At 40.9% G+C, this 22,937-nt stretch overlaps 1 protein-coding gene across 4 annotated transcripts in view; it reads right to left on the minus strand.

Moving 5' to 3' along the window:
- Nucleotides 1-22,659, minus strand: part of adamts10 (ADAM metallopeptidase with thrombospondin type 1 motif, 10) — a 58,976-nt gene extending 36,317 nt beyond the window's left edge. For 3 of the 4 annotated variants that reach the window (XM_042483978.2, XM_042483977.2, XM_042483980.2), the window contains exons 1-6: nt 22,525-22,659; nt 15,522-15,910; nt 7,907-8,046; nt 7,586-7,795; nt 2,388-2,556; nt 1,741-1,943 (exon numbers count right to left, since the gene is read on the minus strand). In XM_042483978.2, coding sequence (XP_042339912.2) covers nt 1,741-1,943; nt 2,388-2,556; nt 7,586-7,795; nt 7,907-8,046; nt 15,522-15,624 — 825 coding nt within the window. In that variant the 5' untranslated portion in view covers nt 15,625-15,910; nt 22,525-22,659. Of the gene's footprint in view, nt 1-1,740; nt 1,944-2,387; nt 2,557-7,585; nt 7,796-7,906; nt 8,047-15,521; nt 15,911-22,524 lie in introns of those variants that run through there. The other variant, XM_088077560.1, reaches the window with a different exon arrangement.
- Nucleotides 22,660-22,937: the final 278 nt, after the last annotated feature.

A 22,937-nucleotide genomic window follows, 5' to 3' on the forward strand; every position in this document is an offset into this window, starting at 1 on the left:
ACATAGAGACCTGATTTTTGCCCATGAAATCTGTCATGTTTCTACAGTAGCCCAGAACAGACAAACCAAACACTGTCTCTTGATTGCACTATTAGCGTCTATGTGTGTTCCCCCCTCCATGGCAAGCCGAACAGCATCAGAAAGGAACCAACTCTTAAAAATGAAACTGCTTTATTGAGTGTTTTTTTTTTTACCAGTTTAAATAAATAGATAGATTAGATAATTCAGCTTCTGGTAAAAAACCTTCTGAATATTAGAGTTATCAGAGAGAAAAGGTGAGCAGGTGCTAGTCTAGGGGCCCATGTGTGATAAGCAGCTAAAAACATAAACAGCTTTGGAGAAACACTGATTTTTAACTTTTCTTTATTCAATGTTTTTTACCAGCTTTAATCACAGAGTCCGTTTGTCTTGGTGAGGAAGAGACCTCTGCTGGTAATTCAGCTCCCGCTAAACACTTGTAAAACAAAGAACGCCGAAGGAATCCTATCCAGGAGTTCATGCTATAGAGGAGAAGTTTCAGCTGGTTGCTGGTTGATCTGCATCCTCACTGCTGGATGCCACTAAATCCTACGCACTGCTCCTTTAAGAGATGAAATGGCCAGGAAGTCCCACAGAGGAGGAGCACAGTCTTGAGAATGGGGTTAAAAAAAAAACATACCACTACCTTTAAAATTGTAATAAATAAATAAATAAATAAAAATACATGCTGTCCATGAATTATAACAACTTTTAGGTTAACCCTCCAATCGTGACCCCTAGAAAGTCTGGATTAATAACAGCTAATGCAGAGCAAAGCAAAAGCAAACAGTAGTGGACTAAGAAGGCATCCCTGTCTAGTACCAAGGTTGATTTTAAGCTATGACCAAACACTACTAGACGGCCTAGACTGAGAGTCCTAAAAGAGCTGTAAACTCAGTGCACCATGACTGCCAATGATCATTAAAGAGTTAAAGCACCGACAGCAATAAAAAGACCAAAGTTTGAACCACTAGCAGCACTAAGTCTGCACTCAGACACTTGTCATTACTGGTGTCTGGTGTAATCTGGCCCACTTTGCTCCACACCACTTAAAGAGACGCTGCTGGTTTCTGTGATTCTGTAACACTCCGGATGCAACCTGCTTCGTAACAATAGCAGCTGACCAACCCTTCATTAAATACATTCCTAAAACGTGTGTGTGTAGGTTTAAAGTGATTAACTGTGTGTGAAAAGATCCCCTGTGACAAGAAACAGTGCAGATGATGACATACAAACAGAGCTCGACTGACTGAAGCATGTGGCCTGCACGAGAAGAACTCAAAAAAGGGCTACGCGTTTCTTTTTCTCTGTTTCGAAGCATTATTTATTAAAGTAAAAAAGTCCATATCAACCTTTTTAAATTTTAATTTGGGGTTTAAATGCATAAATGTAGTTTGTGTCAAACGAATAGTTTGCATTACAGAAGCACTGAAGCTTGTGACCGTAACTGTTTCTTTTCTTCAATCTACTTGAAATTTTTTTTTTAGTCAACTCCAAGCTGTTCTTTTGTTGTATGATACCAAGTGACCAAACCACGACTGGCTGTTGGATTTCTGCTGAATGCTTAGAAAAGCAACACTATACCTATATAAAAACAAAACACCTTTGCAATAGGCTTTTAATAATCCTACAATGCACGAGATATGAAACCTTTGTACTAATCAAGAATGACTCTGTTGGCACTTTTTGATGGATTGTGCACTTTAGTGTTGTGAAACTTACAATATTCATGACAGCCAGGATGTACTGCTCGATGTCTCTGCGACCATGGTAACCCACCATCATCTTGTCAGCGACCACCAGCGTCTCCACATAGCGCTCCCGGCTAACTGAGCGCTTGAGAGGCAGCTGGCCACGACCGACGTGATGGGGAGGCGTCTTCAGAGTTCGCTGCCACCATGACGCGCCTTTCATTGGCTTCTCATCTGAGGAAGATCACACACACACACACACACACACACACACACTCATATTTTGTAGGGATATGAAAAGAAACTCACAAAATCTCAGCAGCAGCAGTTCAGCCTATTATACACTGAAGAAACATTAACTGATCATTTTGCATTTGCTACAACGGAATCAAGCAGAATAACGGCTGAACACACTTTCCCTGGATGAAGAGCAGGACAGAATTACAGCATTAAAAAAAAGTTGGAGTTTTTTTTAAACTTTTATTTGTCAAAAGATAGACATAATTTTGCTTTTTCAGCAACGCCCTGCAACACAGGCTCTGTCACACCCAATCACAACTGGGAATTCAACCACAATCTTCTGCTGCTGGCTGCTACGCAAATCAGCCTGGGGCCATTCACTCCTCTGGTCTGGACCAAACTGCTGCTACTAAAAGACCAGAATATCTCTCCTCTCACCAATGACTCCACAGGATTGGCCCTTGTACTGATGGCGGAGCGATGACCGCTTGTAAACCACATGGGGGCGCCCCTCTGCTCTCTCCCCCCTCTCTGTCCTGGTCTGGTTATCTGGTGAGACAAGGGGTTCAATCAGGTACTCCTCACCCCCTGCAACAATCACCCCCTGCTGCAGAGAGACAGATATGCAGAATAGAACAAAATAAAATATAATAGAATAGAATAACAGGAGGCATTGCTGTCATTGTATAAATGTCACAAATGTTACATTAAAAGATCTTTAAAATATATGAATAAATTAAATATCAAATTCACTTAAACAGATAAGACCTAATGCTCCATCAATGATAAAAGTAAAATCAATAATTTATACTCTTTATACTGACAAGGAAAACAGAGCAACAAAGCAGGCGGGGTAAGTTAAGGTGAGCGGAGTGGATCAGAGGCCCTCTGAGGGATCCTGGTGTTAATGGGTCAGAAATCTGACAGCTGGAGAGACTTCATAACAACCTCTGAGCTTCTAGTGCAGCAAATCTTGAACTCAGTGTTTAGTGTTGCTGCAGTTACTGTTCTGCATTTTTAATCACTATCTACTGAGTTCACTTAAGAGGCAGTATTGTCAGTATTGATGAGGGAGCATCGTATTTGGATAAAGATACAATAGTTTACAGCTTACATGCAAGCAGTCAACTCCATGGTAAGCCTAATGGCAAGAGTTTTTGACCCACAGCAACAAGAGTCAATAACTTTTAAATTTTTGGCCACTATACCAATCAAATAAAGATGCTGGCTAAACAACACAAGCTAATAATAATGGAGATGGTGGGGAACCAGTACCAAAAGGTAAATATACAGCGGGGTTGGAAATAAACTTTTTGTCCATCTGTCACTGCAGCTGGTGAACTCAGAAATCCACCAGCCACTCAATAACGACCACTGTTTTTTTGGCTGATGAGTGAAGCAAATCTAGCAGCCACTTGGGCTGTTGCTGGTGCTGATTTACAACCCTGACATACAGTGTAATCACAGTATGTAGAGCTGATATGGATTGTTTGAAAGGTTAATAGTCCACTTAGCATTGCAGACTTTTAAAAACAAGATGCTATTTTGTCTGTGACAAAAATACACCAGTCACACCAAGCTGTAATTTCCACATCATGTAATGACGTGTAATTATTACCTTAAAAGAACACAAATTAACTGTAACCTTAAAAAAACATGTAATACATTGTAATGTCCTGACAATGATTACACTAATATATTAGTGCTATATTAGACAGTACGATTTTTAAAAATGGGGTGTTTTGGGGCTTCGGTGGCTGAGTGGATAAAGCAGACACCCCATGAATAAAGGTGTCCTTGCCGCAGCGGCCTTGGGTTCGACTCCCACTCAAGGACCTTTGCTGCATGTCATCCCCACTCTCTCCCCCTTTCACACTACTAATCTCTCCTATCTAATAAAGGCTAATTGCCAAAAAAAACACACTGCAGCTATTCAGCTATTTACACCCATCCCCTTAACGAGTTATCATGGATCCCACTTTATAATTGGTTTATACTTGTTACGCTGATGCTTCGAGGTTGGAGGAAGTTAGGGTAAGGGCAAAGAGGTCATGGTTAGGGCTCGTACTAGCCAATATTTGCTATTCTCTGAGACTGAAGTGGTAAATTTGGAAGAAAAAAAATCACAAACATACTGCCTGAAAGTTGGATGACAGAGTACTGAAGAGCGACATAGTCCATAGAGCGAATAAGATGTGGTGGATGTAATCAAACACAGAATGTTTACAGAAGAGGCTGACTTTTGCGTACCGTGTGTGAGCTGAATAGCTCCGTTCGTCTTGATGTCGTATTTAGATGTTGCTAGGACCAAGAATATACACTCAGGTGCGTACAGCATTGCTGGTGGACACGTGTACAGACACCTGGTGCAGGTGTCAACAATATACTGTAATGCAAGAAAGACCAATGCACAGTTGTTTTGTTATTTTTAGATTGTATGAATATGATCTCTATGTGGTTTCTCTTTCAATTTCCAATTGTCTTTCCAGTGTAAGAAATAACACAATTAACTCTTTGGGTTATACATGGAAATGAATGTACAATAACATTTTAAATGTCTTTGTCAGGACTTTGTTTTAGGTAGGGTTTTTTTTTTTTATGTCAAACTATGTGATAAAATGACACTTGTTTCATAATTAGGGATACTTCAATGTTCATGATACAAGTCTAACATTATCATCACATTGCTCTGTGTTCAGGCTGTCCCACTACTAACACTGTCCCCCTCACAGGGTCCTCTGTTGGCCCCATCTGAGTAGAGGATCAGGACCCCACAGAACAAACACACGTGAGAGCATGAAAGAGTGAATGGGAGCGAGAAAAATGAGAGAGTGAGACAGAGAGCGATACACTAACACTTCCTTTGAATCTGCTCAGATGTGTTGGCCCCGGCCAGAGTGAGTGTCTCCCCTCGACTCTCTGCGGCAGCTTTCAAAGTGCCTTTAATCCCATAATAAAGTTAGTGATGCTGTCCTGGACACACTGCCCGCTCGCTGGTGAATGTGCTCATGCTGGTCTGACCAACAGTAATTACGTGTGCTGCTTATTAACGCTTTGTGAGCACATCTAATCCTCAGCTGTGTATACAACTCTTATTGTGGAGCCTGCTGTTTGTAGTGAGAGGATACACAGATACACAGCGCTGTGAATGCGGGGAAATGATTTCAGCCAACAAAATGATGCATCACAATTAAGTGATGCAGTCAAGTGATTCAGAGTGGGAACCAAGTTTGATTCTTGAAGTGGTAAACAAGACCACTTTGAAAAACTGTTAAAATCGACAGAACATAAAAGCTTAGGAATTTGTTTTTTCAAAGTATCTCTTCCATTAACCTCCCTCGTTGACCACAGCTTCAAAGAAGCATGCCAGCACATGATGCATTGTGGGTTATAGGTAGGCGTTAAACTTTAAAGGTCCTATATTATCCTCATTCTCAGGTTCATACTTGTATTTAGGGGCTTCTACCAGAACATGTTTACAAGCTTTACTGTTCAGGAAGCACATATGTTTTGCTCATACAGTCTGCCTGAATATACCTGTATTCACCCTCTGACTGAAACTCTCCGTTTTAGCACCTGTCTCTTTAAACCCCCTTCCCCAAAAAAGCAGTCTTCTCTAAATGGACCGTATTTCCAGGGCTTCACATCTGCACTCTTGGTGGCTCTTCATCGTCATTACAGCCAAGGAATCACTGTAGCGGCACTGTAGTAGCATTTTCTACTTTTATAAAGTATAGTTGTGACATCAAAACTTCCAAAAATTCCTGACAACTCGTTTCAAGGCACATTTTCTGGATATGAACTGAGTCTCTTTCTTTGTGGATTGAGTGTTTGGCTATTTTCAGTATTTATATTGCACCCAAACCAGCTTTACAATTTAAAAAAAGGCATGGAAATCTGACTTTTTACAATATGGTACCTTTAAGCAAAGTGCTTAGGGTTCTGAACTGCCTGCTGCATCCAAGCACTCTTCCCGAGACAAAAATAAGGGGCTGCTTCAGACAATTTTTGTACTTACTTAAATCGACAATCACACCCACTTAACATTGCGAATGGCCAGGTTTGAGAAGCTGAGGAAGCAAACACTACTTACACATACTATTACACATCAACTCCCATCACATTTCTGCGACTGAGTACAACTGAGCGCAACAACATGAATGCCAATGAAGAGAGACACTCCTTAAAGTCACCCTGAAATGGAAGTTAGAGCATCTTTAGCCCCTGTACTGTGACGTATTATTCATATTATTCACTGAAAAGTAATATTTGAGCTATGCACAGTTATGAGAGGGATTCAAATCAAATCCTTCACATTTGATTAGACCACAAAGAAGTTGAGTTAAAGCAGAGTCTGCTGCTGAGTGGACTGTTGGCTAGACACATTAGATCAGAAGGAGGGCGAGGGAGAGACGAACGACTTGGACCTTTATCACATTGTTTTGTAAATGAAAACAAAGGTTTTTCCACTGATATCCAAAAACACATGGCCTCTTGTCTCTCTCCATATTGCTCTGTTAGCTACTACGACACACTAATGGTGAAGTGCAGTTTGATATGACAGGTGTGGCTAGTTAGTGGCCCAACTTGAACTTTTTGGATGAACTTTTGTAAACGCCTCAGTGCAGGATGAGTCATCAAACATTTGAAACTGTTTCAACTGGTTTTTCAGAAAGAGAAATGATGATTTTGGTGTAAAAATACTCTGATATTGTTTTTTTACATATATTTTGCATATTATAAACAATAAAAGAGCAATTGACACAATTAAAGCTGTGGAAATATATATTTTTCTTTTCATGGGGACTTAAAGTGTGCTAAATATCCCCATTTGTCCAATTCATTGAGTCTCGCCTCTCTGTATGATGATCGCATGTTGCCTTTTGAGGCAGGTATCAATACTGTGTGCTCAAGAACCTTGCTTGTTTCATATATACTGATGCCACGTTTGTATGCTATTTGAGTCATGGTTATTTCCAACTTTTAAATATTGTTCATATCAGAATCCAATTCATAATTAAAACAGGGAAAGTCAGATTTTTGTGAGAGCTCTGACATATCTGACTTGGCACGCTGTCTGAAAACCAAACAAACATGGACACCTCATGTCAGCCAAAGTCTATCTTTCAAGATAATTAAACCCAAATTTCAGTATTTAGAGTACTATACTGTCAGTGCAAAATATTTTTAAACCTTCACACAACCAAGTCTTGAACAGTCTTTAATATGAAATTCTTTCCAAACATCCCACATGACGTGTTGTAAACGTGGCAATGGTGATAGTAACTACTGGATTTCTTTAAGCTGCAAGTGATTCTTATTGATGTATTGCTGATTATTAAATGCTGCAAATGTGTTAGTCTGAAGTAGTTGCAGTTGATATTAATCAGAAAAAAAAAGAAAAAGAAATAAAGCACCATTTCAGGATGAATCCTTCCTTTAAGATAAAGTAACTTCTGAGGACCACAGCAGTTGGTTCAGAGATTAAAGCTGGCTTGACTACTCAAGGTTTGTTAAAATTTCATGCTTTGATGTCCGAATCAAACATTACTGATCCCTCATTTGCTGAGCCAGCGCTGCTGCTGACCTCAGTTAGTGTATTAGATGTGGATTAGACATGCAGGTTTCGGTCTTACCAGGCCGTTACAGTTGCTCAGGGCCACTTTGCTAGAGTGTGGCTGGTCCTGGAGGTGTCCTACATAGTGGCAGTGAGGAGAATAGGGATGACTCCATGCTAATCGACCTTTCTTCCAGTACTCCACCCTGAACTGCCGGGACAGCAGGCCTCCCTGCAGCGTTAGGTTCAGCAGGAAGTTGTTGTGTGACGTGGACAACTGGTAGAAGAGCTTAGAGACAGAAAAAGAGAGACGTGGTTAAATGTCAGACAAATGCTCAAAAAAGAATGAAAAATGAAGGAAAGCTATTTTAAATATTTTTTTTTAAAAAAAGCATAATACAGAGTCAGGCAGTCTGTCTTCAGTGCTGCGTCTTCTTCTTCTGTGGTGTTGCGACGTTTCTACATCCAGCGTCTCTCCATTAGGTCCTACACGTACTGGGATGGCAATCTCATACTGGCCTAGACTGGACAGGAAGGCAGCTAGAGGGAGAGAAATAAAGAAGGCATAAAACCAAAATCATACTTTAACGTAATAAAGCCAAAATTCAGCCTAATCTAATTGACTCTAATTAAAAACAGTTGGGGATTTGGGAGTTGCTTATTTTGAAAAACACTATGGGGCTTTTTATTGAGAGAGTAACCCAGTTAGCAAAGAGAAACTCGCAGACTTTTTGGCCCATTACTGACAAGGTCCCTCCACTCCAAGAACCCCCTCCTGCATGAGGCCAAAGGGATGTTGCCATGGTTACTCTGAAACTGTATACTTCCTGTCTGTCCCAGTCTGTGCCGGGGCCTGGTGGAGATTTATTGTCCAAACACACACAGCTCCAAACAGCCAACGTCAGCTAACTAACGGGGAAAGGTCACCAGCAAATGAGCCCAGTTTTCATCAAACCTTTGGCCTCGGTTGGTGGAGAGGCAGCCCCTTCCCACACAGAGTAAATACCCAGAGATCAGAGTTCCCTGGTACAGACTTGGAGAGCTCTGTACCGGGAAAAACCACTCTGTAGGCAGTGGATAGGTCTGGCTTGAATAAACAGCAAGCACAATTACAAATGCTGCCTTCACATGGAACTCGTGAGGTTGTACTGTATTTTCGACATGGGAAGTTTAGTGCAAAATATGCTTGGTGCTTAAGTGGTTTTGGTCATGAAAACAAATAAATGGACAGTGGCCTTGTTTCCTTTTAAAAAACAGTGAATGACTCAGCACTTTTAGCTTTATAATTCCATGTTTTAACTTGTATCCCCTTGCGATGTAGATGCGCAGCTATGCAGCCAGCGAAACACACTTCTCGTAAAGGTTCAAGAAGGCGGGAATCCTTCTTGAGGTGTTTACTGGAAGTAACTGTGAAACTGAAAACAGCAGTAAAGCAAAAACTGACAATTCAATGATAGTGGTAAGAACAAAAACATTTTGTTACCATCATAGTGACAGCCAGTTCATAATTTTCACACCTGTTCCTAATTCCCTCATTATCTGCAATGAAGACATACTACTTTGCCACATCGGCTATTGCGCTATCCCTGCCAGCATCCTGCCTTTTTTGTGTCCTGCCTGTTTATGCTCCCTTTGACTTGGTTTCCTGCTTTGCTGTAAAACAAACCAACAATAAACTTCTGACCAAGAACCTAATAAACTTGGCTTTTAGCTCACCTGTTATGTATGTGAGTGGTGTGTGTCCTCATCTTGTTTCACTGAGTTATAACAGTTACACTGAATAGAGTGCCCAGGGAGGACATTTTTTGTGGGCCAAACTGGAGGCTAATGTTGCCCTGGTTGCCTCATCAAAAAGCCAGTGGGATTTTTCCATTGTATTTTGGATCATTGCAGAAAAGCAAGCAAACGTCTCTGATACTTTCATGTTTTTTTCAGCAAGACAATCTTCACAAATGAACATCACTTTCAGGATTTTTGAAGCCTAAATATAAAGTCCAGAATTAAAAATCCTAATGTTGGAATATAATCAAACTACACTACAGTTGTGGCGCTACCATTATGAGGCTGTAAAGCCGTGTTCAACGTGGTTTGGCATGATGACAATCTGGACTCTCATTCAGTTTTTTAAGAAACAAAAAAGTTCGCGATTAAGGTATTTACTGCTGAATTTTAGGCCTATGTCTTAGAACATCACTGAAAGTCTCTTAAATGAGTGTTAACCACAGACCTTATTTCAGGCTTCTCCTAAAACCCATTCAAAAACCTGTTGACTTTTAGGTGCGGGAACCAGAGGTGCTCAAATGCTAATGGTTTTTCAGGTATGTCTCATTCCTGGGGTTCTCTATTACTACAGTAGCAAAATTTTTTAAAAAATCACACATTCACTCTCAAATGTAGCCACAAACATAAATAAAGTGACAATAACTAGCTAATGTTAGCTAAAGATATGCTAAATTGTTAGCTAACCAGCTGAAACAGAGGTTTTCTTTAAAAAAAAACACAACAAAAAAACTAAACCTGCCTTTAGCTTCAGTCTTTAGCTTGCTTTGTGCTCAAGACCACAAACTAACTGCTAATCGCTAATCTCTTGTCATTTGGTGCTAAAAAGGTAACATTAGGATGGTAATCTGAGTTTTATGCTAGTTTTTTCTTTAGCTGCAGCAAACTATTATTTGAATTATAAATGTATTTTTTTTAAAAATAATATCAAATTATAGCTTATCAATGCCCAACTACATATACTGTATAAAACTGAGTTGCACTTGAGATTCTGAAAATTTGGGGGTCTTCTTTCTCTGCACTTGCCTGTAGCTATTAGCCGGCAGCAGTTGCAGCATGGCTAGTTACGTTAGCCTCATCCACTGCACTTTTGTCATTGGCTTCTGTGGTTGTTGTTATGTTGGAGTCCCTTGCTCAAAAATTTACAAAACAATCCATTGTGGCTCACAAGACACAACAAATGTCTGTTCAACTGAAATAATAATACAGCCAACTTGCCAATATGTATCAATAGTATGTAACTGATGGCTTACTAGTTCACCTCGTCATTAAGTGTCAATTATTAATTAATTATTAAGCTTTAGCTAGCTAACATATCCGCACAAGGATTCATGGATGACAGTTATCATTAATGTTGTGTAGCCTTCTGTAAATCATACTGGCTTTTTTATGAATAGGATGATTTATCTTTAATAATAATATGTTGGATTCATGTCAATGTGTATTTTCAGACATATTTTAATTTTTTAAAGAAAAAAAATGACTTAAATAAGTAATAATTTGGTAGTAACTCTGAGGAGCCCCTGTTGAAGACCCAGGCTTTACTCTATAAAATGACATTAATATGTTAAAAAGACCAATAAATATGAATTTGGTCAACTGTTTTAGCTTAAAAAAAGAATGATTAGAGAACAAAAATATGATTAAAAACTGTAACATGCCTTTTTTTTTAAATGTCTTTAGACTATGATACATCTTGCGTACTGGAGCTACCTGAAAATATTCTTTGACAAAGTAAAATTCCACAAACTTGTTTAAAAGCATTACCTTTAGAAGAGCTCTGAGCTGTTTCCCACAACACACCCATCCTGCTCTCAAAAACCACAAAACATAATCAGGCAGGCAGTTTAACAATTACCTTTGAAGAACAGTAAAAGCTCCTGGAGAGAAAATGAAGGCAATGTGTTAATGAAGTAAATATAGCTCACCTCCAAGGAAGAAATTAACGAGACCTCACACAGAATAAACATGTACAATAATGAAAACCAGTAAAACAAATTAGTGTGGGGTTTTAACTAAAGAAAGTGTTGTGAGCGGAAGTGTTTAATGTCTTTAATAAGATGGATGTGGAGTGCTTTTAGAGTTTTAATAACTGCTTTCTACCAAAATGCCCATTTCTCACATTTACATGTACAAGTATACCTGTTACTGTACATGCAATACAATCTTTCCTCCCGTCATCTTTAGTCAATCATGAGAGTATACACTAGTCCACATATTTGATATTTCATCTCTTAACAGGTAGCAAATGGAGCACTAGCGACCTTTCAGTAGAAAATAGTGCTATATATGTCCATCAACTGATTCAACATTTGAAAATGTTAAGTAGACGTCAAGGCAGGGAAAACATGCTTGCTACATTTAACAGGAGACACTCCCTGGCTAAAAGGGTTTCACACAGAAATGTCTGCGCTGATAAATACACCCATCCACCCATGAGTAGGGCATCACCATGGTTTCTGTTATCAGCAAATGAAAATAGTGGAAGGAAATGCACTGGATGGAAAACTGTCCCTCCCTCCATGCCAGACACACCTTCATGGCACCTCAGGCCAAACATGGCTCTGCGTCTGCTGAAACAACTACAAGACGAGGAAGAATCTGTGATTATTTAACTACAAGAGAAAGAAATGGTGAAAGAAGTGCCCAACTTCACACAATAATCTTGTTAAAAGTCTTTCTGTGCCTTGACTGTCTTTGTCTTGTATGCAGTTTGGGTGGCACACACATGCACAAAACACTACATGGTCAAAAGTATGTAGACACCTCTGTCCAAATTGTGTACTTATCACATTTGTGGCAACCATTTGGCAACACTCTGTTTCAACATAACAATGTCCCCATGTACAAAGCCACGTTCACGCAGAAATGGTCTTCTAGTTTGGTAGGGAAGAATTTGACTCGCCTCCAAAGAGCCCTGAGCTCAGCCCCATCCACCAGTTTTGGGATGACCTGGAACATCGACTGTGAGCTGAGCCCCACCACCCAACATCAGCATTGGACCGGTTATTTCTGTTCATAAAAGATTTTGAGTGCTAGTAGTATCAAAGCATTTCCAATCAAATGATAATTGCATTTGATCCTTCTTGTATCTAGACCTAGAAAAATAAGAGACTGTTTGCACTGTGTGGCTCACAGCCAATCACTGCAAGCGCTTTTCAATTAAATGTGACCTGTGATTGGCCTTCTGCTGCAGCAGCCAAGATGCCACCAAGACGTTTGAAAGTGTGGATATAACACATGCCTGTGGCGTCTGGTGGCATTTAACGCAACTGAATGCTTCCTTTAACATCAAACATATCATCACCTTATAAAACTTTCATGGGAACTTGTTGCCTGTTTACACATCCAGCAGACACAAAGCAACAAGAGTGCTTCTTTGTCACCATTGTTTTGTCAACTGGATGAATGTTAGTTTAATATTCACTCTTTTAGCTTTGTTTTTGGTCTCCACCAATTCCTGAGAACAAAATCTGTCTCTTTAGCTGCTAAAAGCTGCACTGTGTTTACCACCTAGTTACTAACTCAGTCTGTCTGTTGTGTGGACAGATGGTGTTGTGTGCTGTGTCTCTTGGTGCTGCAAAGGTGGTGTTTATCAGACCTTTTGTTGTTGAGAATCTGCTGCAAGCTGAGGCTGGAAACAAGGTTGATGAAAGCAGAGTTGCAATATCAAAGCAATGAACTAAATAAAGACAAAATGCTGGTAGAGCTGAGCAGAACTTTGTGAGCTGGGGGATAATTCATCTCTATGAACAACTTCTTTTACATTACCCTTTGTATTCGGTCCATTGATAGTATTAAAATAATAATTAGTGCAACTATAAGGTCCGATTTGCTGTGGAAAGCAAAGTTTCTGAAGGAATGAGCCACGTCAGGGTTTGAGGGGTGGGTTATTTAAAGGAAGCAGCGTGGCAGACTATTGGAGACAGATGGCTGTGAAGGGTCGGAGGTTAAGTTTAGGAAATACACAATCACAGCCTTGTTCAGGGTGACGAGACATGGACACTCAGGGATTTTATGTCTTTGCCTTCGGGGAATTTTGAGTCACTCCAGCCACAGTGTGTATGTGAGAGAGACGGAGAGACTGTATAGTGAGAGGTGAGGGGGTCGGGCACGTGGCTGTGCCACAGCTCCATGATTTGTAGAAGCAGAGTTCAAGTTCAGCAGCCCAGACCTGCAGGCATGGAGTGTGCCTCAGCCGGTCAGACAGCTAGGTCAGACCTGAAACGTTTCCTACAGCTCATTTCACACAACTTTTTCTCATCTGAACATTGTGCATGAGAACTATATATAAAAACTATTAAACTTTTACCTTAACTATGGCACACATGTTAATCCGTAAGTTGCAATTAAACTACAAATTAAACACAAATAAAAAGGGGATTTATTCTGAATTTCTAAACATGGGTAGCATAGTAAAGGTTTTTTTTCTTTCTTTTTTTTTTACTGAAATGAAAAACAGATTTCACTCTGGGCGCCTGGACCATAAAATACATTAAAGTGCTCTTGCTCTCAAGAGGCTGAAAACAATTATAGCAACCCACAGTATAAAGCCAGGATCACAGACAATAAAGCAATTATGTTTTCCCTACTATTTATAAAGACCTCAAACAATAAGGTCTGTGCTGTTAATAGTGTCTTTAATTCTAACTCAGGTCTCTGAATCTCTTTTCACATTGAAATTTCATTGGTTTGAAAAGGTCTCTGATGTGTAACCTGGCTTTAGACCTGCTCCAAGACTAGGTTGGCTGACTTTGCTGTTTTTTAGTGGTAAAGCATGAACACAGACTTTTGTAATAACTATAGGATTACTATATGGTAATTATATAATTACTAGCGGATTACTTTAACTTTATAGTTGATATGGTGCTGATGTTTTGCCATAAGTTCAGCTTTTCTCAGCCTCAGAAACACTTAAGCATCACTGATTTTAGGTGCCCTGACACACCAAATTAAGGGTCAGCCGCAAAAGAAGAGAAACAGTAGTAAGGACAGCAAATAAACGACTAAAGTCAAAATGAGTAAAACTTATATTAGGTAAGATTATGTTTTTTAGCCATTGAGCTCTTTAGCGGAAACAGTTATTGTTGTTTGTGTTATTTTTCACTACTGCACGTTCAATTTATTGTGCTTTCAACATCAGGTTGCGATGTTAATGTGCTAACTGGCTAATTAGCGTCTTGAATCTTTCCTGTCGATCTTCCGGTTTCCTTTTTGAATGACAAATATAGACGACCGCCTCCTGCTGCTATGGAGAGTTATTTCTTTTCACGCAGGTGCAGGACGTACATGCTAGCTGGCTCTTGGCTGTTGTCGTTGGAGTTTGTTCAAGTGCAACATTTTGGCAGAGACGAAACAGGCGGCCTCATGTCCCTACTAGTCTTTGATGTTGGTTTGGTGTGTCTGGGCCTTGAGTTTTTGCATGAACTCTGTTTACCAAATTTACTTATGTCTGGTTAGGTGTACCTCTAACATTGCTGTAGGGCTGGGTCATTCCTCAATACTTTACAGGTACTGACCAAAATGTGTCTGTAGCACAGAGTTTAAAAAACTATTAAGTACCGAAAACTGGCTTTGAATGTCTGATCAGATTCATAATTTTGTTACATTGTTCTCTGATCACAGAGACTCTGATTGCTTCTGTTACAGAAACATTGGTTTCTTTAGGTATAATGATACCAAAAGAATGTATGATGATATAAATTTATTCACAATTTATACTGTGGTGCCTCCTTCTGTAATATCTCTAGATGCATTAGGCCATTGAGAGCAATGGTTCAAATCAAATTTGATCTCTTCAATCACATTTTTATTATATATGTTTTTAACATTTTATGATTTATCGGGAACTCAATTCACTGGAGATATACTACAATTAGGGATGCACAATAATATCAGCACATCAATGGTATCGGCCAATACTGGCTTTAAAATGAAATATCGGAGTTGGCCAACATTACACACAACAATATTACATACTTGTAAAAGCATTGTATTTCATGTCTTCATCTGCTGGTGGGCTTTCATATGTATAATATAATGTGAATTTCACTATGGAAGACACTTTAAAACAAAAATTAGGTGGTGAGAGAAGTGGATTTATTGATATTGGCATCGGTTATTGGTCAAATAAGTTGTTATATGCTGGCATATCAGATATTGGGGCAAAAAAAACCAAAAACAAACAATAATGTGCATCCCCTAAACTAAATTTGTACATAGTCGGTTCTGCTCACCTTGTGACTGGGCAAACTCATCTTGCTGACCTCCTTCGACCTCTGTGGCAACCATGATGACAATGACAGTGCAGACCAGACCAGTCCTCCATAGAGTTTCCATGGTTACTACAGTAGTTGCTATAGTAACAGAATTCAGTGCAGTGGTCCCCGGGCCTCTGTCCCAACATGTCTTCTGCCCTCTCGGATGCCCCGTCGCCTAGCAGTGGGACAGCTTAGCGCTCTGTTGGGCCATGGCTGCAGGAGGGTGTGTGTGTTCAGACGCACATAGCAGCCTCAACAGTGTGTTGATCAGCGAGTGGTGATGGATCCTGGATAAGTCCTCATAGGAGTAGAGGAAAAATTGGACAGATCTCCCAAGGGGCTCAGCAGCAGGTTTAGACTCCCCTCTGCAGAAGAGAAATTGTTCAGTGAGGAAGAGGAAGGCCAGGAAAGGGAGTGCGAAGGGAGTGAAAGGGGAGGGGAGAGACAGATTTAGGCTCAAAAAGGGAGGAACAAGGGAGACATAGTGAAACACAGGCTAAAGGAGAGAGAGAGAGAGCATGAGATCCCATTGACCCATGCAGTTCCCAGTCTAACAAGACAAATCTACCCAGTTCATATTCAGCGTCCAGTTAAGGACCGCCCAGCCCTGCATTGTTCCTTCAGCTAATCAATCTTGGCTTTGGCTTGGGGCAAACACCCTGTCTTTCACTCTGATGACCAGAGACAACAGCAGGTCCCAACCTGGGGCCCCTGAGGCCCCACTCTTTAAGCTCCCTGCCCACCGGAAAGAGTTCAAACACAAAGGAAGCCATTGATCTTGTAAAAAGCTGAGCTTAATGCCCAAACAGGGCTTGAAGTGGGTATTATGTCAGAGGCTCTGGGGGTAAAATGAGCCAATTTGAGAGGAGCAGCAGGTTGCCATCACTGCTCTGCTGGCTGACTGTGATGGTGGGTTGTATGGCTGAGTGACTTGCTGGCTGGCTGCCTGACTGTACAGCTTACTAATTGGCTGGCATCCTGGTTAGCAGTCGGATGGTATGAGTGCCTATATGAGGCTTGTTTACATCTGAGACCAAGGGTAGTGTACTGTTTCAGGCTGTTCTCATGCACTGTTCATGCACCAAAATTTATATATATCTCTTATGAACCAGTAACTTGTGATCAAGGCTGTGATCACATGACCAATGCGCTGATGGGAGTAAAGAAGGTTGTAGTCCCCATAAGGAGGCAGATTGGGCTGGTGGATGGGTCACAAAACACAGGACGTTTCCCCATGACTTTCCCCAGAGGACCCAGTGTGGAACCAAGTGAATTTCGCTACATTTTAAGGTACATTGTCACCATTTTTCTTTTCCTTAACCTAACCATAGTAATTTTACTTGCGTAAACCAAACATAACTTAACTTGCTTAAACCGTAAGATGCACAACCATAAATGTAAAGTCACCCATCCATGTTTCTTCCAAAAAATGGGACTTTCCACTATGACTTTCCCCTAGAGACCAGTGTTCGGAACTGTGTGGAACCTCGTGAACTCTGAGTCATTTTTAAGTACATTGTCACCATGTTTCCTTTTCTAAACCTAAACTACACAGCTTTACTCGCCAAAACCTAAAGAAGCCCAACCATGTTTATTTTCCTAAGCCTAGATGCGGTTGGGTATCATTTGGATTTTTTTCCGATGCCAGTGCTAAAATGATACTTTTAAAATGGTATTAGTGCCTAAAGGGTGCCTCAATTGATATTTCTAAAATAATAAAGCACAAAACTGTTAATGATACTCAAGTATGGCTTTTTTAATTGCAAAGGTAAATGTGTAGTTGAACTTGTTAACAGTTTAAAGAATACATAAATATATAAACATGGATACATACAAAGCATTATAAACAAATTCACTTTATAAATAAAACCAAACCCGATTACAATAATTTAACACTAAATAACAGTTACAGGATGACAAAACAGTGAAATAAATTTTGATTTGGAATCTGTAATTGCCTCACTAACTCAAGAGAGACCCAGCAAACAGACATTTCTCTGTTAGCTGTTCAGGAATGGCTGAGACTGCAATTACAATAAGAACTGCTGGTCCACCTTAACAGTCCACCTTCAGGGAGCCTGGGAGGCTAACTTAGCTGGCTCACTTCAGCACAAATCCTCTTCACATTAATCAGCAAGTGACAAGCAAGACATGGGAGCTTGGCTTGGGTCTTGAGGAATTGTAGGATTTATTTACTGACAAACAGCCCAAACTGTTCACACACTGCACTGCCACTTAACTTCACGATCTCTGCTCCAGCCACTGCAACCTCACTGTCGCCGGCACACATGCTCGCTCGCTCTATCTTTCTCACTCATGCTTGCTCTCACTGTCTGTCTTTCAAGTCAAACAATCTGGCACCAAAATGAGTCACCAAAGTCTGCGCTATGATTTGGTCCAGTATGTACTAATTGTAAAGGCACCAGTGCCATGTTGGCACAGGGTTTCGGTACCCAACCTTAAACCTAACCTTAGTAACTGTGCCTACCTAAACCTAACCTCCAAAACTTTACGTTAAGTTTGTTAGGAGTGCTGTTGAATACCATTTGGTCACTGATTGCACCACACCCTCAGAGTGCACTCTGGGCACAGACGGAGCAGTGGAACATCAGCTGCATTAAAAGTGAAACTTAACCGTTCATTCTGCAGAACTCGCCTCTGCAGCAGCTGTTCCTCTTGATTCAATGGAACTAGATTAGAAGACAGAGACATATTTATTCCTAATAATTCCTCTCTGAAGATTTTGTGATCTAGGGTTTGTTATTAGGTTACAATTTAACCTGCTGTGTGGGTATAACTGACTCCAAACAAAAGCCTTTAACTACATGCGATCACGCCAACACTCAGCAAGGATTGTGTGATGTGGTCGCAATGTTTCAAATTAACTGAAGGCTTTGGAAGTTTTGCATGCTGAGACCAGCGCAAAATGCATTATAATAATAAAGTCTGGAGAAGATAAAAGCATGGACAACCTTCTCTACATCAGCAAATGAGAGCAATGACCTAATCTTGGTAAATGTCTCTGTTAAAAAAAAATGGACTGTACCACTTTAGGGTTAGTAATAATTACAGTAACAGGACACATCAATAAAACCTGGCTATATCCTGACATACAGTTGCATGTCATCTGCATAATACCTCACAGTGCCAGAGAAATTCAATGCTTTTCTCCATCAGCAGATGTTAATGGCTATTTCCCATTGCCAGAAATAACAGAAGATTGTTCCTTCCTTTTTTAACTGCTGAACAGAAGTGAAGTGAAGTTTGTATGACAGTGCTCATTGATCATTTGGAGGTAAGCCAGCCAGACATCACAGATTAAAATCTTGGGTCTCTGGTTCATTTTCCACACTACTTATTTAACTGTCCTGTGCTATACATAAACTCAAAGTTCCTTTTTAATTGAGCACTTTTTACTTATAGACCAACATAAGAGCGAGTCTGCTTTATAATAACAATGGAAAATGACTTCCTCAGACCCACAGTACCCATTACAAAAACAGACCAGAGCCAGGATCAGGAGTCCCATTTTCATGGGTGCCCTTCTCTTTGACTTGAGTTTCCTGGCTATGGATTGCAGTGTCAGCTAAAAAAACCCAACCCTTGCTATTCTCCAGTAAAGTCTGCCCACCCAGTTCACTCTTGTCCCAGCCTCCCCTCCCCTCCATCCCTCCCTCAGTGCCGTCTGGGGAGAGAAGAGCTAGCGGAGACGCCACACTGGCCCAGATGGCTGGCGGCTAACCAACTGCAGCCAAAGGTAATCGGAAGCAGATGGGAAACCTTTTGGTGACGAGAGCAGGGGGAACAAGTTGCCTCCTGAAAAGAGGAGGAAAAAAAACGAGTGCAAAGCCCGAGGGGAATGAAAGAGAGACAGCAGAGTGTAAGCTGTTCAAGCCAGCTGGGAGAGCCATTCTTGAGTGTTAATACCCTGAACTGAGTGTGGAGGAATGAGCTGAAAAGAGCCCTAATGTGCCTCTTATTTCATTTCAAACAGCGATGGGAAGGTACAGTAAAAGGAGAGCTTGCTTAAAAAACACTAAGGGGTCTTTGTACTGTTGCAGCTTCCCTCGTACGTGGAACAACTGAAAGTCTTTCTCTCTTCCCCTCCCTCAGGCTTTCTCCCAGTCATTTCCTGCACAAGCCAAACTCCCCTCCATTTTCATTACTTCTTCTGCTCCCGCTCTCAATTTATTGTGGGGTTATTAAACTTGCAGCTTGATATCAAGTGCTTTTCATTACCACTAACTCTCCTTTTGTTTATTTAAACGGGAGAAAGAGGGGGAGACGGGACCCCCCAGCGCTGTCCCTTGGTGCTTTTTAAGTAAAGCTGCTTAAAGAGATTTGTGGACAGCCTTCAAAAGGTCCCCCAAACAACATGCATGCACTGCCTTCTTGGTAAATTATTGCTCCATTATAAAGCACACAGAAATGCAGCTAAATTAAGAGAAAGCTGTCTTGCAGAGGTGACGGTGTCGTACATCTTCCGCGGTCTGTTGTGCAAAACTTTCCCTCTGGGCTGTATCACTTTTGAGCGAAATAAAAAACGTATGTTTGTCAGCAGGCCAAGCGAGCACATACGCTGACTCTCTCCTCTGTGTTTTGCTTGGATTAGCCACGAATATCGAGCATATAGGCGCAGTCGCGGCCAAGAGAGAAAGTGGTCCGAGCTGCAGACAGGCCACACAATTTCCAACGCAATCACAATTTGCAAAAGAGAAAAGAAGGAGGGGAGAAGAAAGGGGTCGTTGTTAACAAGAGAGAGAAAAGTTGGACCGCTCGGGATAATTAGGTGGGAATTTAAGGGTGGGCCAAATTTGCAATGTAATCAAGCCAGTGGACCCAGTTTTGACACGTCATTTTTTCATCTTGTCATCTAGAGAGTAGTGACTGGTGCTTTTAATGTGGTGTAAGGGATGTACAGTGAGTTTTTTTTTCTTTTAAACACTAGAGCTAACTATGCTGTCCTTGTCTTTAACTGTTGCCAGGGAGAGCGGAGCTATCCGAAAACTAGCACACTAATCAAAGCCATATGACCGGCTCAAAGTAAAGTCTGTGTGGAGCGAACAGATGCTAAGTGTCCCTCAGCTTAGCTTCAAGTCTAGCACTCCCCCTTGACTCTCTCTCTCTCTCTCTCTCTCTCTCTCTCACACACACACACACACACACACACACTTTCCACTTTGATCAGGGAGTAGCTCATGAATCAGCTTTAGGTTCAGTTTATTATTTCATTAAACCAGCGGTGCGGCTTCTCTTTTCTAATAAGACCATGAGGCTGAGGGATCAAATAACCGAATAAAACGAATGTCACAAGTCAGATGCAGCGTTTCAGTCTGCCTCAGCACCAATTACTCCCTCTAGAAGTCTACAGTCACAGACCTCCACATGAAAACCCTGAACAGGTGATAGAAATAATACAAGGAACTGGGGGATATTTCTCAGACTAAACTCTCTTTCTCTCTGTCTGGTACAAAGACAGAAAGAGAAAGAGGCAGGCATTCCTTTCTCAATTTCCCCAAATAAACAGTGTGCAGATGAAAAGTGGGAACATAAACAGGCCGATGAACCTCGGATGTGCTCCCCTAACTCTGAAAATGTGCCTCTCGACTTTGAAACAATATTTAGTGAGAGCGAGAGCTGACTCGACACGAAGTGAGTCAGCCAGCAGCACTGGGAACACAGCACAGATGGTAGTGGAAGGTTTTGACTTTCTGGCTTTTATCATATTCATTTCTGCAGTTTTTATCTTCTTTGGGATGCAACTGTCCAATATGAAGCTTCGATATCATCGCCATTACTGGCCTTTAGGGGTAGTAGCCATGATGTGAGTGATCAATGATAAATACACTTCCCTTTATAATGTCATGATGAAATTTAATGTTTCTCATGTGGGCTGCCAACTCTTTCATAGAAATGCCTCACTTTATGTTGCTTTACATAAAAATCACAGAGCTTTACAGATTTTAAAGGTGGGGAAAAAATCATTGCTCAAAGCAATGTATCAGCGCTCAGTGTCGGCACTCAGTATCGGCAGATACGCTGAGTTGAGAAATCAGAATTAACAGGGTCAGATCATGCACCTCTAACATATATTTGAGGAGTTTGGTTGGTGGTGCAAATCCAAAATACATCACACAACTCATAGTAACTGGATTGGAACATATGTTAAATAATTATTTAAAAATAACCAAAAAAAAACAGTGATGCTGCACAAAGATCAAGAATGCAACAACAGTAATACAGCAACAAACCTGCAGATTTCTGCAAAGTCAGCTGATAAAACTGCCTCTCCTGTTCATTGAGGGGTATTTGCATCCACGTGCACATGATTCCTATATCAGATTTATCATATGTGTCACATCAGAAAAGCATGTTTTAGAATTTAGGAGGTATGATTTATGATGTTGTAAAGATTATATATTATAGTCCAGAGTTTTGTTGCAGAATCACTACAGTTGTTCTCCATCAATAAGAAGCTGCTAGTTGCTCCCCCAGCCGGTCAACAACACAAGGCCACCCTTTACTTATATGTACCTGATGTCTGCTGTCGGCCACATCATCCCCTCACCGGCCTGCACGCACGCGCGCGGACGCAGAAACACACACACACGCACACGCACACACACACACACACACACACACACACACACACACACACACGTTGACTGCCAACGAGGATCCCAGCCATAACCAAGAGCTATTGAGAACAACCGATTTAAATGTATGTTTTAGGAGTAATACCAAACAAATACACTGGGACAACATGAAGTCCACAGGGGAGCACATCACGACCCTCTGATGCCTCAATAAAAAACTCTAAAACACCAAACAGCAGCGACATTCAAAGTCTGCAGGAATCTTTCTGTAGCAATGAGAGTTTGAGAGCTGAGAGCAGCCTCCTGCCAGCATCATGTCATGACCGTTTTCCTCCAGAGCTGTGCATGAAAACGCAGAGAGAGTGACCGGGCTCGTGACCTACCTTCCCCGTGTCCCCGTGCAGAAGTTTCCGCTGTGAGTCTGTCCTCGGTCCTCCGCAGCGGAGCGGAGAGGAGGCGGCGCCGGCGGGTGACTGAGGAGATTCAACTTCTTCCACTTCAGAACAAGACAGCCACAGTTTGATGTCGAGTCACACACACTTAGATCACTCAACTTCCGGTTACAATTTACAAAGTAAAAGTCGAATCTGTGAAGGTGTGAAGCTGAATTTGGGTTCATGGTTAGGTTTAGAAATCTGAACGAATGGGCTTGATTTCCTTTAAAAATATAGGAAGAAGGTGATAAGTAATGAAAGAGGAAAATAATCAAAAATTAGCAAGAAATTAGTTTTTTTTTTTTTAAAGTTTAAGTAAATTACCTGAAAATTAGGTTAAAAAAACAATAACAAACAAACAC

Source organism: Plectropomus leopardus, chromosome 5 (genome assembly GCF_026936395.1).
Source record: "Plectropomus leopardus strain MGB_pleo_1.0 chromosome 5, ASM2693639v1, whole genome shotgun sequence".
In the NCBI taxonomy this organism is placed as follows: Eukaryota; Metazoa; Chordata; class Actinopteri; order Perciformes; family Serranidae; genus Plectropomus; species Plectropomus leopardus.